We start from the raw sequence: 19085 nt of genomic DNA, 5'->3' as shown, positions 1-19085 counted from the left end.
CTAATAACTGCAATAAATACGCTTTGCTCCAGAATTCACGTTTTTGTCCAAATTGTGGCTATGGTCTTTGTTTTGGGGTGGGACACTACGAGACAACTACATGTATAGGATTTTTTGCTTCCTAGTTCAAGTTGCATCTTTGCACTCTTGCTTTCTCTTCAGCCTCAGAACCTATACTCCGTATTTTGTTTTTAAGTTTCTGGTGCTCTCCATGTCAGTCCAGCTTGGAAATAAGTAGATGGATTCTGCTGAAGATGAAGACATAGAAACTGCAGCATACCTGTTTGGAGCTTCCCCTCAAAGGTTCATCGTTTGCATGCTGTGTCAAGACAACGAGGATGCTGCCCTGTGATGGGTGAATCTGTATATTCTTGGAAGTGGCAAGTGCAGTCAGCAGGCTGCCTTAGGTCTCTGCAAAGAGGGTCACGGGAACTGCAGAGGCTTGGCAGGTCCCAGCAGTTGTGACCTTCTGGGTCTTACAAAATCACAACTCCGCCACTACAGTTCCCAGACCTGTTACTTGTTTGCATAATTTATTTGAATGGCCTGTTTTCTTGAGAAGTTTCTCCTCATCTTTGAACAATCTTTTCAAAAAGGAAAAATAAGCAAGAACACAAAGGTTTTGTAAACTGAGGAATAAAGCAGGAGTTTTAGGGTCATTCTACCAATAACCACATCTTTCACCGTTTTGATCTGGTAATGAAAATGTAATGATTCTGCATCTTGTTTGTGAAGCAAATTGCAAAACACCATACCCATTCTAGGGCTTGTTCTGGCCTAGTCTTCCCTTAATTTACCCCATCTTACTTCATTTCAATCCTTCAGTGTTTCCACCAGGGTGAATTTGATTTAAATCAAATTGATTTAATCCACAATTTATCACTGGTCAGTAAGACTATATTTAAATCATGGTTTTCTACATAATCTGCAGGCATACCTGCCTTACCCATTGGTAAAGGAACTTCAGCAAAATATTCCCCGAGTGGGTCTCTCTTACAGCCTGCTGCCATTATAAGTTTTGTTCTGCAGGAAAAGAATGATGTGATTAACCTCAGGCTATTAAAAAAAAAGCTTCCAAAGATCTGTATTTTGCAAAAAAGGTTTCACTTTCATTTTCATTGCTTGACCCTGCCTCCTCACAGTTAGCTTCTTGTGCAGATCTATTCCACTTCCACCAATCTTCCACTCACTGAATTTTTTGAACCTTAGCACTTAAAAGGCAAGGGGATGATAACTGCGTACATAGATTTGCAAAGGAACAATGGGATTAAGGTCTTTTTTCCAACTCTGTTTGTTTTATAACATTGTTGCAGTTTAGAGAACTGTAAGACCAAGCATCTGTGATAATATCTTCTAAATAGAAAAATAGCCCAATAATCTTACAGAAATAATGGAATTCATTTACCAAAAAAATTAAACATTACATGAATATACAGCTTCATGCTACATAATTAAAAACAATTCCTTATTTTAGGATGAATAACTTTTGGACTATAATGTATCTTTAGATAGATTTTTCCTCAAAAACCATTTATTTAAAAAAAAACAATGTAAAAATCTAGTTAAAAAAAAACTCATTGATTTTTATCCACCCTGATTTCTAACACATACTGCATTTATTTACGATTTATTACTTTGATAATTCATCCTTCCCTCCTTCCAAGAGCTCTCACTCAGTGGCATTTTAGCTAGCCATTTAATAACACCGTAGGGTAGATCAGGCTGTACATGGCATTCCCCAAACTGGCCAGGACCCTGGTGGCTGAGCTTGGACCCTGAGCTGGGAGCACTTCTGCACTCAGGGTACTCTCAAAACTTTGTTAGGTGCAACTTTTCATGTGCCCTCATAGGGAAAAGAGCAGGTGACCATATAAAAATGCAGCACAAATAAGGTGTGTCTCTTGTTCATCACAAATACAGTGAATATTGCCCTACTAGTTGCTTGCCCAACTTGAAATTAAACAGCAATGAACTGATGAATCCTGCCCCACAAAAACATTTTGTCTGTCTCCCAATAGCAGGGATGCTCGCATGCACTGGTCAGCACCTCGGTGATTTACCCTAAGTTTGAGACACAGTCTGGGGGCTTTGCAGTCTTACTCCTTTCTTTGTGTGAACTTAAGGAAAGATGATGGCACCACCTTTCCTTTACTAGGGACCTGAACGCCTCATAAACAGCTGAGACATCCGAAGAGAGATTGCCAAAGTGTATGTTGCCAAACAGTAGGAAGAATGGCTTCGAAGTGCTTTTTGTCCATGGGCGCTTCTGGGTAAAAGAGTCCTAGAACTAGCAGGTCCAAAAGATGGACCATCCTGGTCCATCTTTTCTCCATTAATAGCCTGCAGAAAACAGAAAGGTTAAGATGGGAAGACACTGTAAAGCTCCTGTAAATTGATGTCAATAAGGCAGGATGGTGATTCTGTAAAAGCTTCATCTGGAAGCTCACCAGGTTTCTACTCATGTGAGACTGACCAGTGGACAGAGCTAATGGCCCATTTCATAAGTTACATTAACTAGTTGAGCCTTACAGAATGCAGGCTTCCCATCTCCCTCTTCTGTGGCACAGCCATGAGATTAGAGGCACCTGCTAATCAAAACACATCAAACACTTCATGATGGAACAGACTGCCTAGTACATGGGTCCTCAAACTATGGCCCATGGGCCGGATATGGCCTGCCACGCTCATTTATCCAGCCCGCCTCAGAGCTTTTGGACTTGCTTGGAGAAAACGATCTCTGAGCGAGTCCAAAGCCCTGAGCCGGTGCAGGCGTTCTTTGAAACTGGGCAGAGAGCTGGCACACGTGCCAAATTGTAACAGCTCAACTGCGTGTGCGCTGTCTCTTCCCCCTGCATTGCATGTATATACAGAGCATGTATACGGAGTGGGAAACAGAAGAGGGGAGAGCAGAGGAGACAGAGAGACAAAGACACTAAAAAAGGATTGAAAGTAAGTGAAATATAACTTTAAAAAACCATTTTTAAGTATGCGAGCCACATCCCCAAGCTGCGGGCCAAGCTGCGACCGCCTTGCCGAGCTGGGGGCAGCTGCTCAATGGTGGAGGTGTGGGAGTTGCAGCCTTCTATGGGCAAGTCGCCACCGTCGAGCGGCCACCATGCTTCTTCCCCCTGCGGCAGGGTGAGATGGGAGGCGCCCCACTTGGCCAGCCATGGCCTTGTCCCTCGCCTCCCCTCACCTTGGAAAGAAGCCCTTACCTCGGAGCTGCCCCGTGCTCGCCTCTCTGGCCTCTCGCTCCCTTGGAACCAGGGCGGTGGCAAGGACTATATTTTCAATCATGCTCAACCAGCATGGCCAATGGAAGTTGTAGTCCAACTCATCTGGACAGTACCAGTTTTGGCAAAGTTGCACTTAAAATATGGTAGTCATTAGCTCTGCATCCAAATACAGCCATTGTGTATTGTGGCAATTGTTCTGGGCTGACTTGCTTCAAATACTAAGAGTGGCATTAACAGTTTTTATCCTTAGTATTTTTTCTTCATCCTTTGTAAATACCAGTTGCAGTCATCAGCTGCATTATGCAAAGTACATTTAGTGCCTTGGTTGTGTTGTAGCATGCTCTTCCCCCTGGGCTTCTGCTGCAGCTCGAGGGAGCAAAGCAAACATTTTTTATTTTTTAATTAATTTTAATTTTAATTAATTTTTACTGTGCTGTGTGCATAGGAATTTGTTCATATTTTTTTCAAATTATAGTCCCCCCCCCCAACAGTCTGAGGGACAGTGAACTGGCCCCGTTTACAAAGTTTGAGGACCCCAGCCTAATGGGTTGTGGGCTCACTTTCTCTAAGAGTTTTGGCCAAATATAAGGGATGCTATGGCAGTGGAGGTCCTGCAACAGGCTGGATCAGATGGCTATAGTGCCTTTCCTGGTGAAAGGCCTATTTTTCTGGCCTTTCAATCCTTGTTTAGCTTTAGTTAGAAGGCTTATGCCTTGGTTTCCACCAGTGACATCCAAGAGAGAGCCATAAAGAAAATTTAAAATTTAAAACCATATGACCTAGGCCCCTATGATCTACACAGTAGACTCAAGTGAAACAGCTGGTTCTTAAAGCAATCAAAGGAAGTTCCACTACACGGAGCTGTTTACCACAAGCTGTTTGCAAGATATTCACATACAGCATTTTACTATCGTATAGTAGCCAGCACAACTGGGGGCAATGGGTGATGCCGTCTATTCAGGGTGCCATGTTACAGAAAGCTGACATGCAAGATCTGGCTTCAGTTTCTCTGCACTAAAAAGCCCGAGCTTTTAAAAAATATGCTCCTGCCCGCATAGAACCACTTCTGGATGGGGTGCCCCCGTTACTCTCTCAAGGAAAGAACCAAAGGTAAGGAATTCGGTCTTTTAGAACTAGTGCTAGGTGAACAGCAGTTATGTAGCTCGGTAATTTTAGATGCTGAACTTAAATCCTGTGCCCTTTACACGGCCATGTGTTTATTTGGTTGAGAAGGACCCAGCAAACATTTTTTAGCCTACAGGCACAACTCCATGCTTTACAGCTGCTCCTACATTGCTGATATCTTAAGCAAATCAGTGAACTGTGTAGTGCCCTGAAGACTAGCATTTATTCTAGGTTTTAGGTTCATACGCAGTACATGTAGAGGTGGTGAGAATTAGACATGGCAAGACCAGAAGGAAATTAAATGCAAAAACTTGACCCTCCCGTTATAAGCAGTATCTATCGCAGTGCAACACATAGAATGGCAGTTGGCACTCAATGCATCTGAGATGAAACCCTCACACCTCTGATGAGAAGGACTAGAGGCCATGAAGGATAGGCTGATGGGATGTGAGTGACTGAACAAGAAGAGGATATTATGGTTGTGGTTGTCAGCTCAGTGAAAATGCGGATCCACTGTGCAGCTGCTGTGGGAAAAGGCAAACTCCATGTTAGGAAAAAATAGGAACGGAATTGAAAATGAAACTGCCAGGATTATTATACAAATCCTTGGTGCAGCCACACTTAGAATATTGTGTAGAGGTCAGGCGACTGCACCTAAAAAAAGCATGTGGAAAAGTGCAGAAACGGGCAACTAAAATGATCTATAAGGAATCGTTACCAACAACTGAGGCTGTTTTGCTTAGCAAAAGTGCAAGAAATAGGAGACATGATAAAGGTATACCAAACACCACTGTGGATGCAACTTTGCAAGAAGTAAAGTTATTATAAAAGTGGGAAGGTGCAAATTGGATTGGGTTTGGCAATACATAAAACAGGTAATAATATGAGCATTTTGAGCACTTCAAGCTGGAAAATTTTTGATCTGTAGTAGCACACTTAAAAACACGACAGCCATACTAGATCAAACCAAGGGTCCATCTAGTCCAGCATTCTGTTCACACATTGACCCTTGGGAAGCCCACAGTGGCACCTTCCTGTTAAATCATAAGTAAGGATTCTGGGGGACATTGCTCACCACAGGCGGAGACAGTGGAGCAATTCGCAAGTTGCCCAGTAATGCAACTGTTGCCCTCTGGTGGCTGAATCCCTGCCACTCTGAAAAGACTTGAAGAACATGAAAGAAGGTCATGTTGGCCATTTCCTTGTCAGCTTCGCTTTCTTCGAGGGAGGCATGCATGTCTCCTTTATTCTTCAAATGCTTATTTATATATTAGATTTAGATCCTGCTCCTTTAGCCAGAAAGGCTCTCTAGTGGTGCTGTTTGCCCAAGGTTTGACCACCAAGTCACAGATTCAAATCTGGAACTACTTGGGGTACCCGAATAGTTTCGGATTTTACTTGTTACGCAGTCCAAGACGTTGGCTGGGCAAGGCTGGATATTGTCACAATCTTTACTTGATTATTCCAGAGTGTGGTGTAAATGCTCAGTTCAGGACAACTTGAGGGTAAAGCAAGCAGACAATTTTTATCTGAAGCTTTTAAAAAAAGATTAAGGTCATTTTTAAGGGAAGGCTATGTAGATTAAATAAGGGCATGCTGGATGCATTCAGACACAGCTGTATAATTGTGTTTTCAGAAGGGCAAATTATTGTGTGTTTCACATGGCCATTATTGTGCATGGAAAGAAAATTCTTCTGCATTGTTTGGTATGAGCAACAAATAGGACTTTGCACTCGGCGTGTTCTTATGTAAAAAATTCCATGGCAACTTTACAGAATCAGTGTTCTTTTAGAGCAGGGGTCTCAAACTCCACTTACCTGGGGGCCGCTGGAAGTAGAGTCTGGGTGAGGCTGGGCCGCATCACGTATTCCACCCCCGCGGTGGTGGGGGGCCGCTCATCCCGCCTCGCTCCCGGAGGCTGCAGGGCCCCTCCCCGTGCCCTGCCCGTCCCGGCAATTGGCCCGCGGGCTGTGAGTTTGAGACCCCTGTTTTAGAGGAACAATTGCATTTGTAATATTATGCACCTTGTGATGATTCCAGATGAGGCTTTTACCTCATTCTCAAAGAGAGATACTTTTTGCTACTTGGTCTATTATCTTCTGCCTCAAAGACAGACATGGTCTTCCAGTTGCATCCCTCTCACGTTTTCCCACTGGTGCTCCTAACTTTTTTCTTACCCCCAAGGAAAAGAGGCTAAGGCAGAATAGCTGCACAATGCCTTCCCGTTCACCTGGACGCACCTTTGCAGGTTGTGGGAGGCTGCAGAAACACGTACGTTTACTTGCTTCTGTAAACCTTGCGAACACACCTGCATGTTGGCCAGTTAGGATGATCAAGGCTTTGGCCAAATTCACATGACTTTCTCTTTTCCCAGACTCTGGGCAAGCACACCCCCCAGCTATTTTCTAGCCTGCCGAGTGTATGAACACAGGAGACAAATGGGTGAGATTCTTCTACTTTGATGGGCTTGGTCACTAAGGATGAATGCTAATGAAACTATCGTTTTTAATGGTAGGACATCATGGCTTATATAACAAAACTTTCTGAGCGATGGATGTTGTGGAAAGTTTGCTCTGCTACAGTTCAAGGTATGTTTAGGGACAAATCAAGGATCAAAGAAATACAGCAAGGGTATTAAACCTCTTTCAGACTGAGGGCTGAACTTCATTTTGGAGAAATTCTTCAGGGCCACATTGCAGTGCTGATGGAAATGCGAAAGCTATTGGGCCAAAGACTATGGCATATTTTAACCTAAAGCTGCGATGGCCAGTAGCTAAGCCTTCGAACGTGAACAAAACAAGAAACCCCAAAGCAGTGGTGGCCAAGGGGAAAGGGTCATGAACTTATGAGGATTCCCAGATGGCTGGATTTGTCCCTGGACCTGCGATTCTGCACCTCTACTTTACTGAATGAGAGGGACAAGGAAGATCTACTGTCTTTCTGAATCAAATCTGTATACCTTGTGAGGTTTTTAAATCAGTGTTTTACACCTGGAGACATGGGGGGCTGCAAAGGATAAAAACAAGGTGGGGAAGCAGTTTGCAGAAGAGAAGGGTTGGAAGTGGTCCTTAGAGACAGACTTTTCCCATAATTTCCTGAACATGTTAACATATCTCCTGGGCTAGTTATTATCTGCCAATTATCAGAAGGGGCAGGCAGAAAAAGTTCTGCTGCAGAAGGTAACAACTGCATTAACTAATCCAGGGCAGGCAGCCTTTGGCTTTCCAGATGTCTGGCCTATGACTTTTATCAGCCATCATCATTGGCTGTGCCAGGTAGGGACAAAGGGACTTGTAATCCCAAATGTCTGCAGGGTCACAAGTTGCCCAACCCTTGGCCTATCCTCTGCAGGTTAGAGACAGCCATGCCCACAAATTTCGTTTTTGTGTGAACTGGACAGCTCCTAGCCAGCAGAGATCGTGGGGTGACTGAAAATATAGTTTTTAAAAATGCAGTCAAAAGCAATTTCTGGTACAATCCTATGCATGTTCAGACAGAAAAACATCCTACAATTCCCAGCATGTCCCAGCCAAGATGGAATTGCAGCTTTAGTTGCTTTTTTTTTTTTTTTTTTTAAGAATTGTGTCTTTTGATACAAGAGCAAGTGATCAAAATTAAACTGAGGCAGAGTACCAGACATTCCTGCTACTTGGGGAGGCAATCCTTAACACCCCCCTCAAGTTCTCTCCTCCTAGTTGCAACTTCTGAGTTGGGTGGTGAAGAGGAGGGTGCCCAGCCTGCTTTTGGAGTTCTGTGACCTAAACCTAATCGTCTCCCCCAAGATGGTGCCCTCCAGAAGTGCAGAACTATAGCTTTCGTCCTCCCCTGTCAGTTCTTGTTCCCAGTGGTTAAAAGTCTTTCCTTTCTAATCCCTCACGTTGCCACGGTTTCCTTGTCAACAGTTGCTAGAGGATTCTTTTGAGTTGCTTCCAGTGAACACGCTGCTCAGCAACGCCAAGCGTGCTCAGCAACCCGGCAGAGCTTCTACATAAGGCAGCTGTAGAAAGCTGAAGGCCCAAGAGGAGGACTAGCCAGGTGGTGAGTTCATGGAACTGTGGAGTCGATTCTGGGGAAAGGGGGGTGTTCCCTCTCTAGGCACAGGTGTTCCAAGTCTGACCTGATCCACAGGGTTGCTGGGTTAAGAAGCCATTGTGCAAGCCGGTTGTGTACTGGGGAAGATGAGCATAATTAACCGCAGCAATGTAGCTCCCCGTGTTTTACAAACCCGGTTCTTGCTGGTGTTAAGCAAACTGTCCTGATTCCCCCAGCATAGTAGAGCAGGCAGCAGGAAAAATAACCCATGGAGGCCTATTTCCCCAGCAGCAAGTGTGCAGACTGGCCCATGGACTTGAGCTTTCTCCATGTCAGTCTTCTATTCTGTGGTTCTCTGTCCCTGCAGCCCCTTCCAATCCTTTATGTGAGAACCTTTCTTCATCTATTTGTAACCTGTTAAAGCAACTCTCCTCCCCTTCTTTAATCCGTAACTTAATCAAGGCTGGCAAATATTTGGCAGATCCAAATGTTACCACTGCCACCTTTTTCCTTTCCCAAAATTCTACAGATGGCTGTAATAAAGCATGCTCATAATTTTTTAAAATCACTCAGGAAACAACAAAGGTAGCCGTGTTGGTCGGAAGAATGTGTATCTCCAAAAAGTATATGTCATCATCACCACCATCACATTATATTTATATCCCACCTTTCTTCCTCTTGCAAGGAACCCAAGGTGGCTTTTAAGGTTCTCCATCTCTCTACTTTATCTTCACAACAACAGCCCTGTGAGGTAGAACAGGTTGCAAGTCAGTGACTTGCTTAAAGTCACCCAGTCTTTGGGTGATTTCCCAAGTCCCTGTCCAACACGTTAACCACTACACCATATTGCACCTCAGACCAATTCTTGAGTTCTTCTAAATTTGCCATCAGACAAGATGGTAGACAAAAGCAATAAAGTACGGGGTAAACAGCAGAGAACCAACAGCATTTGGGACTTCTTCATTGTAGTTCTTCTCATCTGCCACTTACACCACACACAGGTTGGTACCCCGCAATCGCCCAACTGAGAATGGACATCAAATAAGACTCTTCAGACTTAAAGAAAAGCTGTTTCATTTCTGAGTTCCACTCTCTAAACCTAGGTTAGGGCAGGGTTTGGGGCTAACCCTAACCCTAGAGTTTTACCCACAGGAAGCGATTCCCTCACCTGGAAATTGTATGATTCCTGGAACTGTACAAGGGACACAGTATATCCTAACCACCTAATGCAAAGGTTGAGTCTGTTAGCACAGCTGATAATGTGACCAAGTTCTTCATAAAAGCCACTGAACTGATCAATCGAATATGCTAAACATTATGACTAAGCATAGTTCATTGGAAGAAGAGAATCCTGGTATGGGGAGATTTTTTTCTGTTGCCCTAAATTGATGTTGTTTGCCTTTTAGTATGTTTGGATGTACAATTAGTAAGCTGAATTAAATGTCTAGAAACTTTTTTCCAACAGCCCAAAGCAGTTGAACTGAAATACTTGGATGGGGGTGAAGAAATCAAACAAAGAACAATCAGTATGATTTAAAAGTTTCTGTTCAAATAAATTCAGAGCTTTACTTTAAGACTGTCATTACAATTCAAAACATGTGCTCTCGTATATTACTTTTGACAATTCAGAAAGATGTGCTTTCTTTGTATTACATTGGGAAAAAAACATAAGGAAGGAAGGAAGGAAGGACGGAAGGAAGGAAAGAAAGAGATAACATACTGATTTTACCAAGCCTGACGAATTAGGTATATAAATAGGTGCTTCTTAGGGATAGTCATGTGAATAAAGTTTATTATTACTCTAATTTTAGATATGATTAATATATTGATTCTAATTCCTTAATCTGACATGCACTTTATGTGCTGGCTATGTTACTAATTAATTTTATGAAACTCCGTTTTAACTGCCTTCACTTGCCTTAGTTCCACTGCTTGAACAGTTCGGCTTTGTTCTTATTTGGCATTTCTAAAAATGAGTGTAAAAAGAACCGTGCTGAATCTCCTACCAGTCGGCTTCTTGAGATGCCCCTCAATTCTAGTATTATGAGAGGAGAAAAACGTCTCCCATTCTCTTTCTACATCATGTATTAGTTCATAAACTTCTATCATGTCACCACGTACATATCTTTTTCCCTAAACGAAACAGCAACTGTCATTATAACCTTTCGTTTTAGTCGCTCCTGGTCTGTAACTTTTCCAACTCTACAATCTAACTTTGAAGATGTGAGGACCACAACTGTATATGGTACTCTAAGTGTGCTTGGATCATTTGCATAAGGACAGTATGATATTGGCATTTTTAATTTCTATGCCTCACACTGAATCTACCTTTCTCTTTAATGAGAATTGCACAGGGTTCACTTTGTCAAAAGCCTTTTTGAAATGCAAGTAGACAAGCTCTATCATGTCACCCGTGCCCACATACTTATCAACGTTCTCAAAGAAACTTAAATAATGAGACAGGACTTAGTTTTGCAGAAGCAATGTCAATTTATTATCATCAAGACTTATCCTCTATATATTTATTATTAGTGGTATGATTATACTGGATTTACACCCCACCTTTCTTCTTCTTGTAAGGAACCCAAGGCATTTTATCTTCACAATAAGAACCCCATTAGGTAAGGTTGGGCTAAAAATGAACGACTAGCTTATAGTGAGCTTCATGACCCAGTGAGGACTAGAACTCGGATCTCCCAGATCCAGAAGTGTACTCCAACCACCACCATGCAGTTTCCCTTATTATGTTTTAGACCATTTTACTGGAAACAGATGTTAAGCTCACCAGTATGTAATTTCTGGGATCCCCCGCATCACTTTTTAAAAATCATGGACCATTCTTCATTTTTACATGGACCATTCTCCAGTTCAGGGACTAAACTCAGAGATACATTGCAAGATCTGCAATTTCACATTTGCATTTCTGAAGAATCCTAAGGTGGATGCCGTTTGGACTTCATAAATTATTAGCTTTTGTCGATAAGGTCTGAAACAGGGGTGCAAGACATTCTGCAGCCTGAGTGCCAAATTCAATTTAGTCACTAGAAAAGGTTTCGGGGATTGAATTCCAATGGTGGGTGGAGCTGAAGGGAAAAGAGATGGGGCAGTTTCTTAAAACAAAGCCTCAGAATGGTAACGAAGCTCCAGGAAAGGCTATTCAGCCTTTGAGAATGGATGAGAAAAGCTGCACAAAAGCTACAAAACTGATAAACGGTTCAGAGTAAAGGGATTGTTGAGGCAGATGAAAGGGTCATGTCCTTCTCGGGATACCCAGAGGAAAGAAGTGGGACCCCAGGTCTGAAATTCTGTTTCCCCAGTCTAATACACCATCTATTCTCAACACTATTTCTCTCAGTTCCACAGATGTTCCTGAAAACATCAGTTCAGTTCAAAGCCCTTCTTTTGCAGACAGCAGATTAAAACAATTCATTCAGCTTTTCTGCAATTTCCTTATAGCTTTATCTCCATTCTCATCTTCCTCTTTAGCTGATTTCCTGCTTCTAGTGTGTTCTATATTTCTTTACTTTTGGGCTTAGCATTATGTGTGATATACTCTTCAAAATATTTTAACGTATCTTATTGTTTTCTTGCATTTCTTTTGGGCAAGCTTGTGTTCCTTTTTGTTCTGGTCATCTCAAATATGCCTTCTTTTCTCTAAGAGCTTCCATGGTACTGTTTGCTAACTATACCGGCATCTTCTGGGACCTGCTGTGCGCTCACCTAAATTCTTGCTGTGGTTCTATTAGGGGTCTTAACTCACTTTCAGGTATTTTGAAGAGATTTAATCCTCAATTTCCCTTTTCGTCAGAAGGAATTCGAGGGAAAGAAATTCTAGTGTTTAACAATGTGCCCTTTGAAGGAGCCCTTCCTTTTGTCTGCCCTGCATCTCCCACAAATCAGCGTCTTGGGGTGACCCTATTGAGTGCTAGTATTATATATGGGGATTGGGGGAGGGGGGGCTTCCCCCTCCACTTTCTCCACACCATGCATTATTTGGTACACTTTACTTTCTCTCTCTCTCACTCTTTCTACTAAACATTCCTATTAGTTGTCACCTTTCATCATCAGGGAGCTATGCCAACCCCTTGATCATTTCAGTTGCTTTTTCCTGAACTTTCTCAACTCTACAATAACCTTTTTTAGGTGCAGTGACCTCCACCATGGAAACAATTATGTCTGTGTGTGGTCCAAGCCGCAGCATCTTCCTTTGTAAACCTGCTTCTTCAGTAAGACGGAATAGCTGCACCGAGTCTTTTGACTGACAACACCAGGAGACCTCTGTCTTGAACTACCACGTCTCAAGATGAAGCTTGCAGACAAAATGCTCATATCCAAAAGGATGGGTCACTGCACCTCTGAACGCATCTCCTTTTGTCTTTCATAGCAGGACACTGCCATGGCTACTCTGAGTGTAAAGCCAGGTCAAAGGTTCACACTGCCAGACTGGTACACGAACTGTGACCTGCTCTCCACCAATGCTGAGCGACAGCGATCTGCTTCCCACCAGATCAGGCAGGAGGCCCGGATCCTTCGCAATGAAACAAACAACCAGGTGGGCAGTTCTTCCAGACTCTCTGCCGCATGCCAGCATTTTCTCTATAGTCTCCCCAAAAAGGGGAAAGGGAAAAGCTAATCAGGAGTCAGGAATCTGGTGGTGAGGTGACCTAAGGGAGCTGGGAATTTATTGCTGGGCAGCCAGAAAATAAATACAGTCTGACATGGTTAACATTATTAGCAAACTAAATATTACAATCTATAATAAAATTTCTTTGCGTATGTTTGTCAGTGCTTAAAGACCATGAAACCTAGACAACTGAAACTTGGCATGCATTCTTAGTAGATTTAAGGGAGTATATCTCAGGGATATTTTGTTCTGAAAACATTGGTTGAAGCTTACACTATCTTTGGCAACTGGGGCTGGGAAGCCCAGCAATATTTGGAGGCTACACATTCCCCATCCCAGTTTAAATATTTAATAACAACAGAGTGTGGGTTATCCACAGTCAATCCCCAAACGTGTGTGTGTGTGTGTTCACAACAGGGATGGGATCGGAACTTATCAAGGCACAGAGGGGCATCTGTGAGAGATTATCCTTCCTTCTCCCTGTAAGAGCACGAACATAGTAGCCTAGTTCTATCTGAAAGGGAAATCTGTAAACCATTGAATCCTTCTCTCCTCTCCAGACAAAATGGGACGAACATGACAATCGTACACGGCTAAACGAGCGGATTGATTGTGTTAATCGATGGAAGGAAGCCCTGGATAAATGCCTTACAGACACTGACACAGAAATCAGTGCCATGACTCAAGTAGGTGGCATCTCAATACCTTCCTTTTCCCCAGGGAAGCATAAGCGGGTGCCATCTGTGCCATAGCTCTTGGCAAGTATAGAAAATCCAGAGTTCAGTGTCCTAAAAACAGGAGCTTAGTAAGTTGCCTAGAACGAGGACAAATTAGTCTCTTTAGCTCAGTCGGCCCTGCCATTAGGCAAAGTGGAGCAGGTTGCAGCCACGCTTCAGGCAGCTTATTTAGTTTACCATAATTATAGTTGAGCGGAGTTGTCCCCCAGCTCTTAGGAATTATAATTTTCATTTTTCCACCGCCACCACCAAAGGTGATGTAGCTTCCAAATGCTGCATCGCTCATTTCCTTTTATTATGACTAAAACAAGCATGTTCAACCAAACAAAAGAAATAGATGCAAATCTTTAATATTCACATACTTTTATTCAGATGGCAGGACTGAGCTTCATTCAGATTTTCACCTTGGCTCAGCATTTTGGTTCAGTCTTGCTGTATGAGTGCAGTCTCTGCATGACCTTGGCTATTAATTGTTGAGGGTCCTCAAACTCTTTAGCTTTGCTTGAGCCTTTCCAAATGTGCAATTCAGGGCCAAGCCACTTAATGCATTACATAAGCGTACTAGGAGGTTCTGTGCAGAAGCTGTCATGCCATGGCTTCACAGTGAGCCAACAGTTTTCAAGTTGCCGAAGAACTGCTAGAAGTGAATGGTTCGTACATTCAAGCCGGCTTGCGATGAAAATCGTGTGCCAGAATCCACTTGACCAAGCTGCAAGATTCCCAAATGAAACATGGCTTGTCCCCACAAGTCAATGTTGCCAGCATGCTATTTTCACTTGTGGCAGCCCCTTCACATCCCCAGAATAGAAGAAAGTGAAGTCAATTCTAATTTCTCCTTTTCAGATGAAGGAGGAGGCGGAGCGAGCCCTGCAGGCAAAGAACTTGCCACTGGATGTGGCCATTGAAAATCTTACCCTCCGAGAGAGCCGCCGAGCCATCGACGTGGTGAAGGACCCTGTCGAAGATGAACTGCACAAGGAGGTGGAGGTAATCGACGCAGCCAAGAAAAACCTCCAGCAGAAAATAAGTGAGGCCTTTGAGCAGCTCTGGTGAGTACGGAAGTCTGATGGTGAAGAGCAGCTTTCTGGTGTGAGGCCTCACACTTGGTTCAAGGACTACACCACGTGCAGACAAAAGTCCCTCTTCTTCCAACAGTCAGAATGACAGAAGCCACTTAGCTTCATCACTTATTTATATTTCCTTATTGATTATTCATTTATTATCCACATTTCTAGGCAAAATATTGTTCAAACAATCAACGATAATAGTTTCCTTCCCTCATATCGTAGCTCCATTCTCTCTCACACTCTTTGCTATATTTAGACATGTACACAGTCCATTTCAAACCTTCAGAGTATTTGCGGGTTGCATACCTCCTAAGTAATATTTACACCAATCTTGTAAGGTGCACTAGTATTTTATGCTTGTTCATGTCATTTGACATCTATCTTGACGTTCTAATGCTTTCCCAGGCGGCTTACACAGTGAATTAAAAACAATAGTACAGATTTTAAAAAATTTAAAAGCTCAAATTTATTCACCTATAACTAAGGCAGAGCTGACATTGAGAGAAAAGAGGCCCAGCTTAGGCACCCATTAACTTAATGACAGACGTTAGTTTCGGACTGAAGATTTAACCCTTCTCACTCTGAACCACTATGGGTGAGTTTGAACAATGCTTTAAACTCAGGATAGCTGCACAGACACCTCCAGCCTAACGTTGCTGAGGGGCTTCAGCTGTGCTCAAGTAACAATTTGCTGGGCACAGCAGGGGTCCCCAGGCACTGCCTCCCACTCTTTGCCCCCTCAGTCCTCCAGCCAAGATCTTGGGGATGCCAAGCTGCCACACTGACAGGAGCAGGAGGCAGGGTCCTCCGGCTGAGATTCCCAGGTCATGGGGCAGAGGAAGTGTTTCCTCCCACATGCAAATCCCTGAGAGGGGTGGACAAGCAGCCTGGTGTGAGCTTTCCATCGTCAGTGCCAGGCAGCTTGTACCCCCTTCCTTGCCGGCAGAATTGGCTCGCAGCTGAAGAAGAAAAACAGAGAAACAGAGTGAGTCAGAAAGGGTTCCCAGGGCCATCTAGTCTGACCCCCAGCTTCAGCCGGCTCTGCTCATGACATGCCCACCATGTGTATGTCTAGCCTATCCTTGAACACCCGCACTGATGGGGCCTCAGCCACCTCCCGTGGAAGCCCATTCCATACCCTCGGGGTCCTAACTGTCAGGAAGTACTTCTGGTATCCAAACTGAACCTTGGTTTCCTGAGCTTTGCTCCACTGGAGTGCATCCTGCCCTCCTCTGCAGGGGAGAACAGGTCTCTACCCACCTACATGTAACATTTTATTTATTTATTTATTTGGGAAACTTGTATGTTGCCCCATTCACATAAGCCTCGGGGCAGCTTCCAGCAAATAAATAACAATACAAAAATATAAAAATTGGATACATCCAGGCAATAAATAAAACCAGTAAATAAATTAACAATTAATTAAAATAACATTTAAATAAAAAGGTCTTGGCCTGGCGCCGAAAAACAAATGATGACAGTGCCAGGCAGACCTCTCTGGGGAACGCATTCCATAAGTGGGGTGCCACCACAGAGAAGGCCCTCCTCCGGGTACTTACCCTCCTAATATCTTTCACGGAGGGTTCCCGGAGAAGGGCCTCTGCCGCCGATCTTAGAGGGCGGGAGGGCAAGTATGGACGCAGGTGCTCCTTTAGATACTCATGTCCCAAGCCATTTAGGGCTTTATAGGTAATCACCAGCACCTTGAATTGGGCCCGGACTTCAATGGGGAGCCAGTGAAGCTGATGAAGGACTGGGGTTATGTGAGAACAATGCCCAGTCCCCGTCAGCAACCTGGCAGCTCTGTTTTGCACCATCTGAAGTACCTGGACCATCGTCAAGGGCAGCCCCATGTAGAACATGTTACAGAAGTCTAATCGGAAAGTAACCAATGCATGCATCACAGTCGCTAGGCAGTCATTCTCCAGGTAGGGACGCAGCTGATGGATTAGCCGAAGCTGATGGAAAGCGCTCCTTGCCACTGCCGACACTTGAGCTTCCAAAGTCAGCTCCGGGTCGAGGAGCACTCCCAAGCTGTGGACCCTGTCCTTTAGAGGGAGTGCTACCCCACTCAGGACAAGGTCCAGGTCCCCCACCCCAGAGCCCAAACCACCTATCAACAGGACCTCCGTCTTGTCTGGATTGAGCTTCAGTTTGTTGGCCCTCATCCAGCCCATTACCTCGGCCAGGCACCGGTTCAGTACAGCCACTGCCTCACCTGGATCGGTTGAGAAAGAGAGGTAGAGCTGGGTATCATCAGTGCACTGATGATTCTGCAGCCCACACCTCCTGATGACCTCTCCCAGCGGTTTCATGTAGATGTTAAATAGCAAAGGGGATAGAATGGAGCCCTGTGGTACTCCATGGCATAGCTGCCATGGAGCAGAGCCACAGTCCCCCAGCACCACCTTCTGGAATCAGCCATTGAGATAGGAGCAGAACCACTGCAAAGCGGTGCCCCCTACTCCCAATCCCGCTAGCCTATCCAGAAAGATACCATGGTCGATGGTATTGAAAGCCTCTGAGAGGTCCAGGAGAACCAACAGGGACACACTCCCCGTTTCTCTCCCTGCACAGGTCATCATACAGGGCGACCAAGGCAGATTCAGTACCATAACCGGGTCTGAAGCCGGACTGAAATGGGTCCAGATAGTCAGTTTCATCCAAGAGTGCTTGGAGTTGTCCCGCCACCACCTGCTCTAACACCTTGCCCAGGAATGGGATATTGGCCACCGGTCTATAATTGGTGGCCAACTCTGGATCCAGGGATGCCTTCTTCAGGACTGGCAGGACTACCACCTCCTTTAAAGAGGCAGGTACCCTTTAACCCTCTCATACTTGTATGCTGCCAAAAGATCCCCTCTGAGTCTCCTCTTCTCCAGGCTGAAGAGACCCAGTTCCCTCAGTCTCAACTCATACCCCATCCCCTGCAAACTGGCCACCAACCTTGTGGCCCTATGCTGCACTGATTCTAACCTGGCTATATCCTTCCTGTAATGAGGGGCCCAAAACTGAACACAATACTCCAGTTGCGGGCGCACTAGAGTCGTGTAGAGTGGCAGTAATACCTCTCTCGATCTAGAAGCCACACTTCTGGCTATGCAACCAAGGGTGGCGTTTGCCCTCTTGACCACCACATCACACTGCTGACTCATGTTTAGCCTGCAGTCAACCAGCACCCCGAGGTCCCTTTCACAAGTGCTGCTCTCCAGCCACTTGTCCGCTAACCTGTACTTATGACACCCATTCCTATGCCCCAAGTGCAAGACCTTGCACTTATCCACATTGAATCCATCCTCTTGTCTCCTGCCCACTTCCATAGTCTGTCCAGATCCTTTTGGATCTGGAGTACCTGCTCCTCAATTGTGGCCACTGCCCCAGTTTTAGTATCGTCTGTGCATTTGATCAGCAGACTGTTCACCCCTTCTTCCATATCGTTAATGAAAAGATTAAACAGGATCAGCTCCAGGACAGAGCCCTGGGAGACCCCACTTGTCACTGGCCTGATGATTCCCCACTAATGGTTACCCTCTGGTAACCACTAATGGTTTATTGTAGTGTTGGCACTTTGTGATAAATAAGTGGGTTTTGGGTTGAAGTTTGGGTTGATATTGCTTGCAAATCTCAGCTCATAATCAGTCTTAGCCTTGCGAAGAATCCTTCTGCAACGGGCCTCCTCCCCCCAGTATACCCTTTTGTTTATTTGCCCCCAGTACCCATTTTGTACAGAGGTTCCTTTTTCGTCTAATCCCTCTAACCACCTCCTTTCACATCCATGGTGGTGCTCTTCTTCACCTCCCCGCCTTACTAACTAGAGGTATCATCAAGGCTTGTGCCTCCGAAACCTCCCTTTTGAGTACCATCCACTCCTCCTCAACTCGCTTACCTTCCAGTAACCTATTCCAGCATTTCAGGAAGAAAATCGCTCAGATTCGTCACAAGCTAGACTCTACTAGTGATTCAGAGGCTTCTGGGGAGATACCAATGTCGCCGTCTGGTCCAAAATTAATGGATGAATTTCAGTTATTGCGGCCTGATAATGTGGACAAGGTGCTTGGACGAGTACGTCCCACCACTTGCCTATTGGACCCTTGCCCATCTTGGTTAATAAACAACGCCAAGCACAGGATTGGGATCTGGATCTTGGAAGTGGTTAATGCTTCTCTGAGGGAGGGTCAGGTACCTGCCCCTTTAAAGGAGGCGGTAGTCCAACCGGTCCTGAAGAAAGCATCACTGGATCCAGAGATGGCCACTAATTATAGAC

At 44.5% G+C, this 19085-nt stretch overlaps 1 protein-coding gene and 1 long non-coding RNA gene across 2 annotated transcripts in view; one reads left to right on the top strand and one right to left on the bottom strand.

Moving 5' to 3' along the window:
* Nucleotides 1–12737: 12737 nt before the first annotated feature.
* The window catches only part of TEKT2 (tektin 2), a 15570-nt gene continuing 9222 nt past the window's right edge, over nucleotides 12738–19085 (top strand). The window contains exons 1-3 of the mRNA XM_044425145.1: nucleotides 12738–12945; nucleotides 13578–13703; nucleotides 14598–14803. Coding sequence (XP_044281080.1) covers nucleotides 12790–12945; nucleotides 13578–13703; nucleotides 14598–14803 — 488 coding nt within the window. The 5' untranslated portion in view covers nucleotides 12738–12789. The remainder of the gene's footprint in view (nucleotides 12946–13577; nucleotides 13704–14597; nucleotides 14804–19085) is intronic.
* LOC123020900 overlaps nucleotides 14101–19085 on the bottom strand; it is a 17100-nt gene continuing 12115 nt past the window's right edge. Inside the window, exon 2 of the long non-coding RNA XR_006414211.1 lies at nucleotides 14101–15780. This is a non-coding gene — a long non-coding RNA (uncharacterized LOC123020900). The remainder of the gene's footprint in view (nucleotides 15781–19085) is intronic.

This window comes from Varanus komodoensis, unplaced genomic scaffold, assembly GCF_004798865.1.
Source record: "Varanus komodoensis strain SLA01 unplaced genomic scaffold, ASM479886v1 scaffold15, whole genome shotgun sequence".
NCBI lineage: Eukaryota > Metazoa > Chordata > Lepidosauria > Squamata > Varanidae > Varanus > Varanus komodoensis.
Note: the sequence above shows the minus strand (reverse complement) of the source record. Positions and strands in the feature narration are given on the sequence as shown.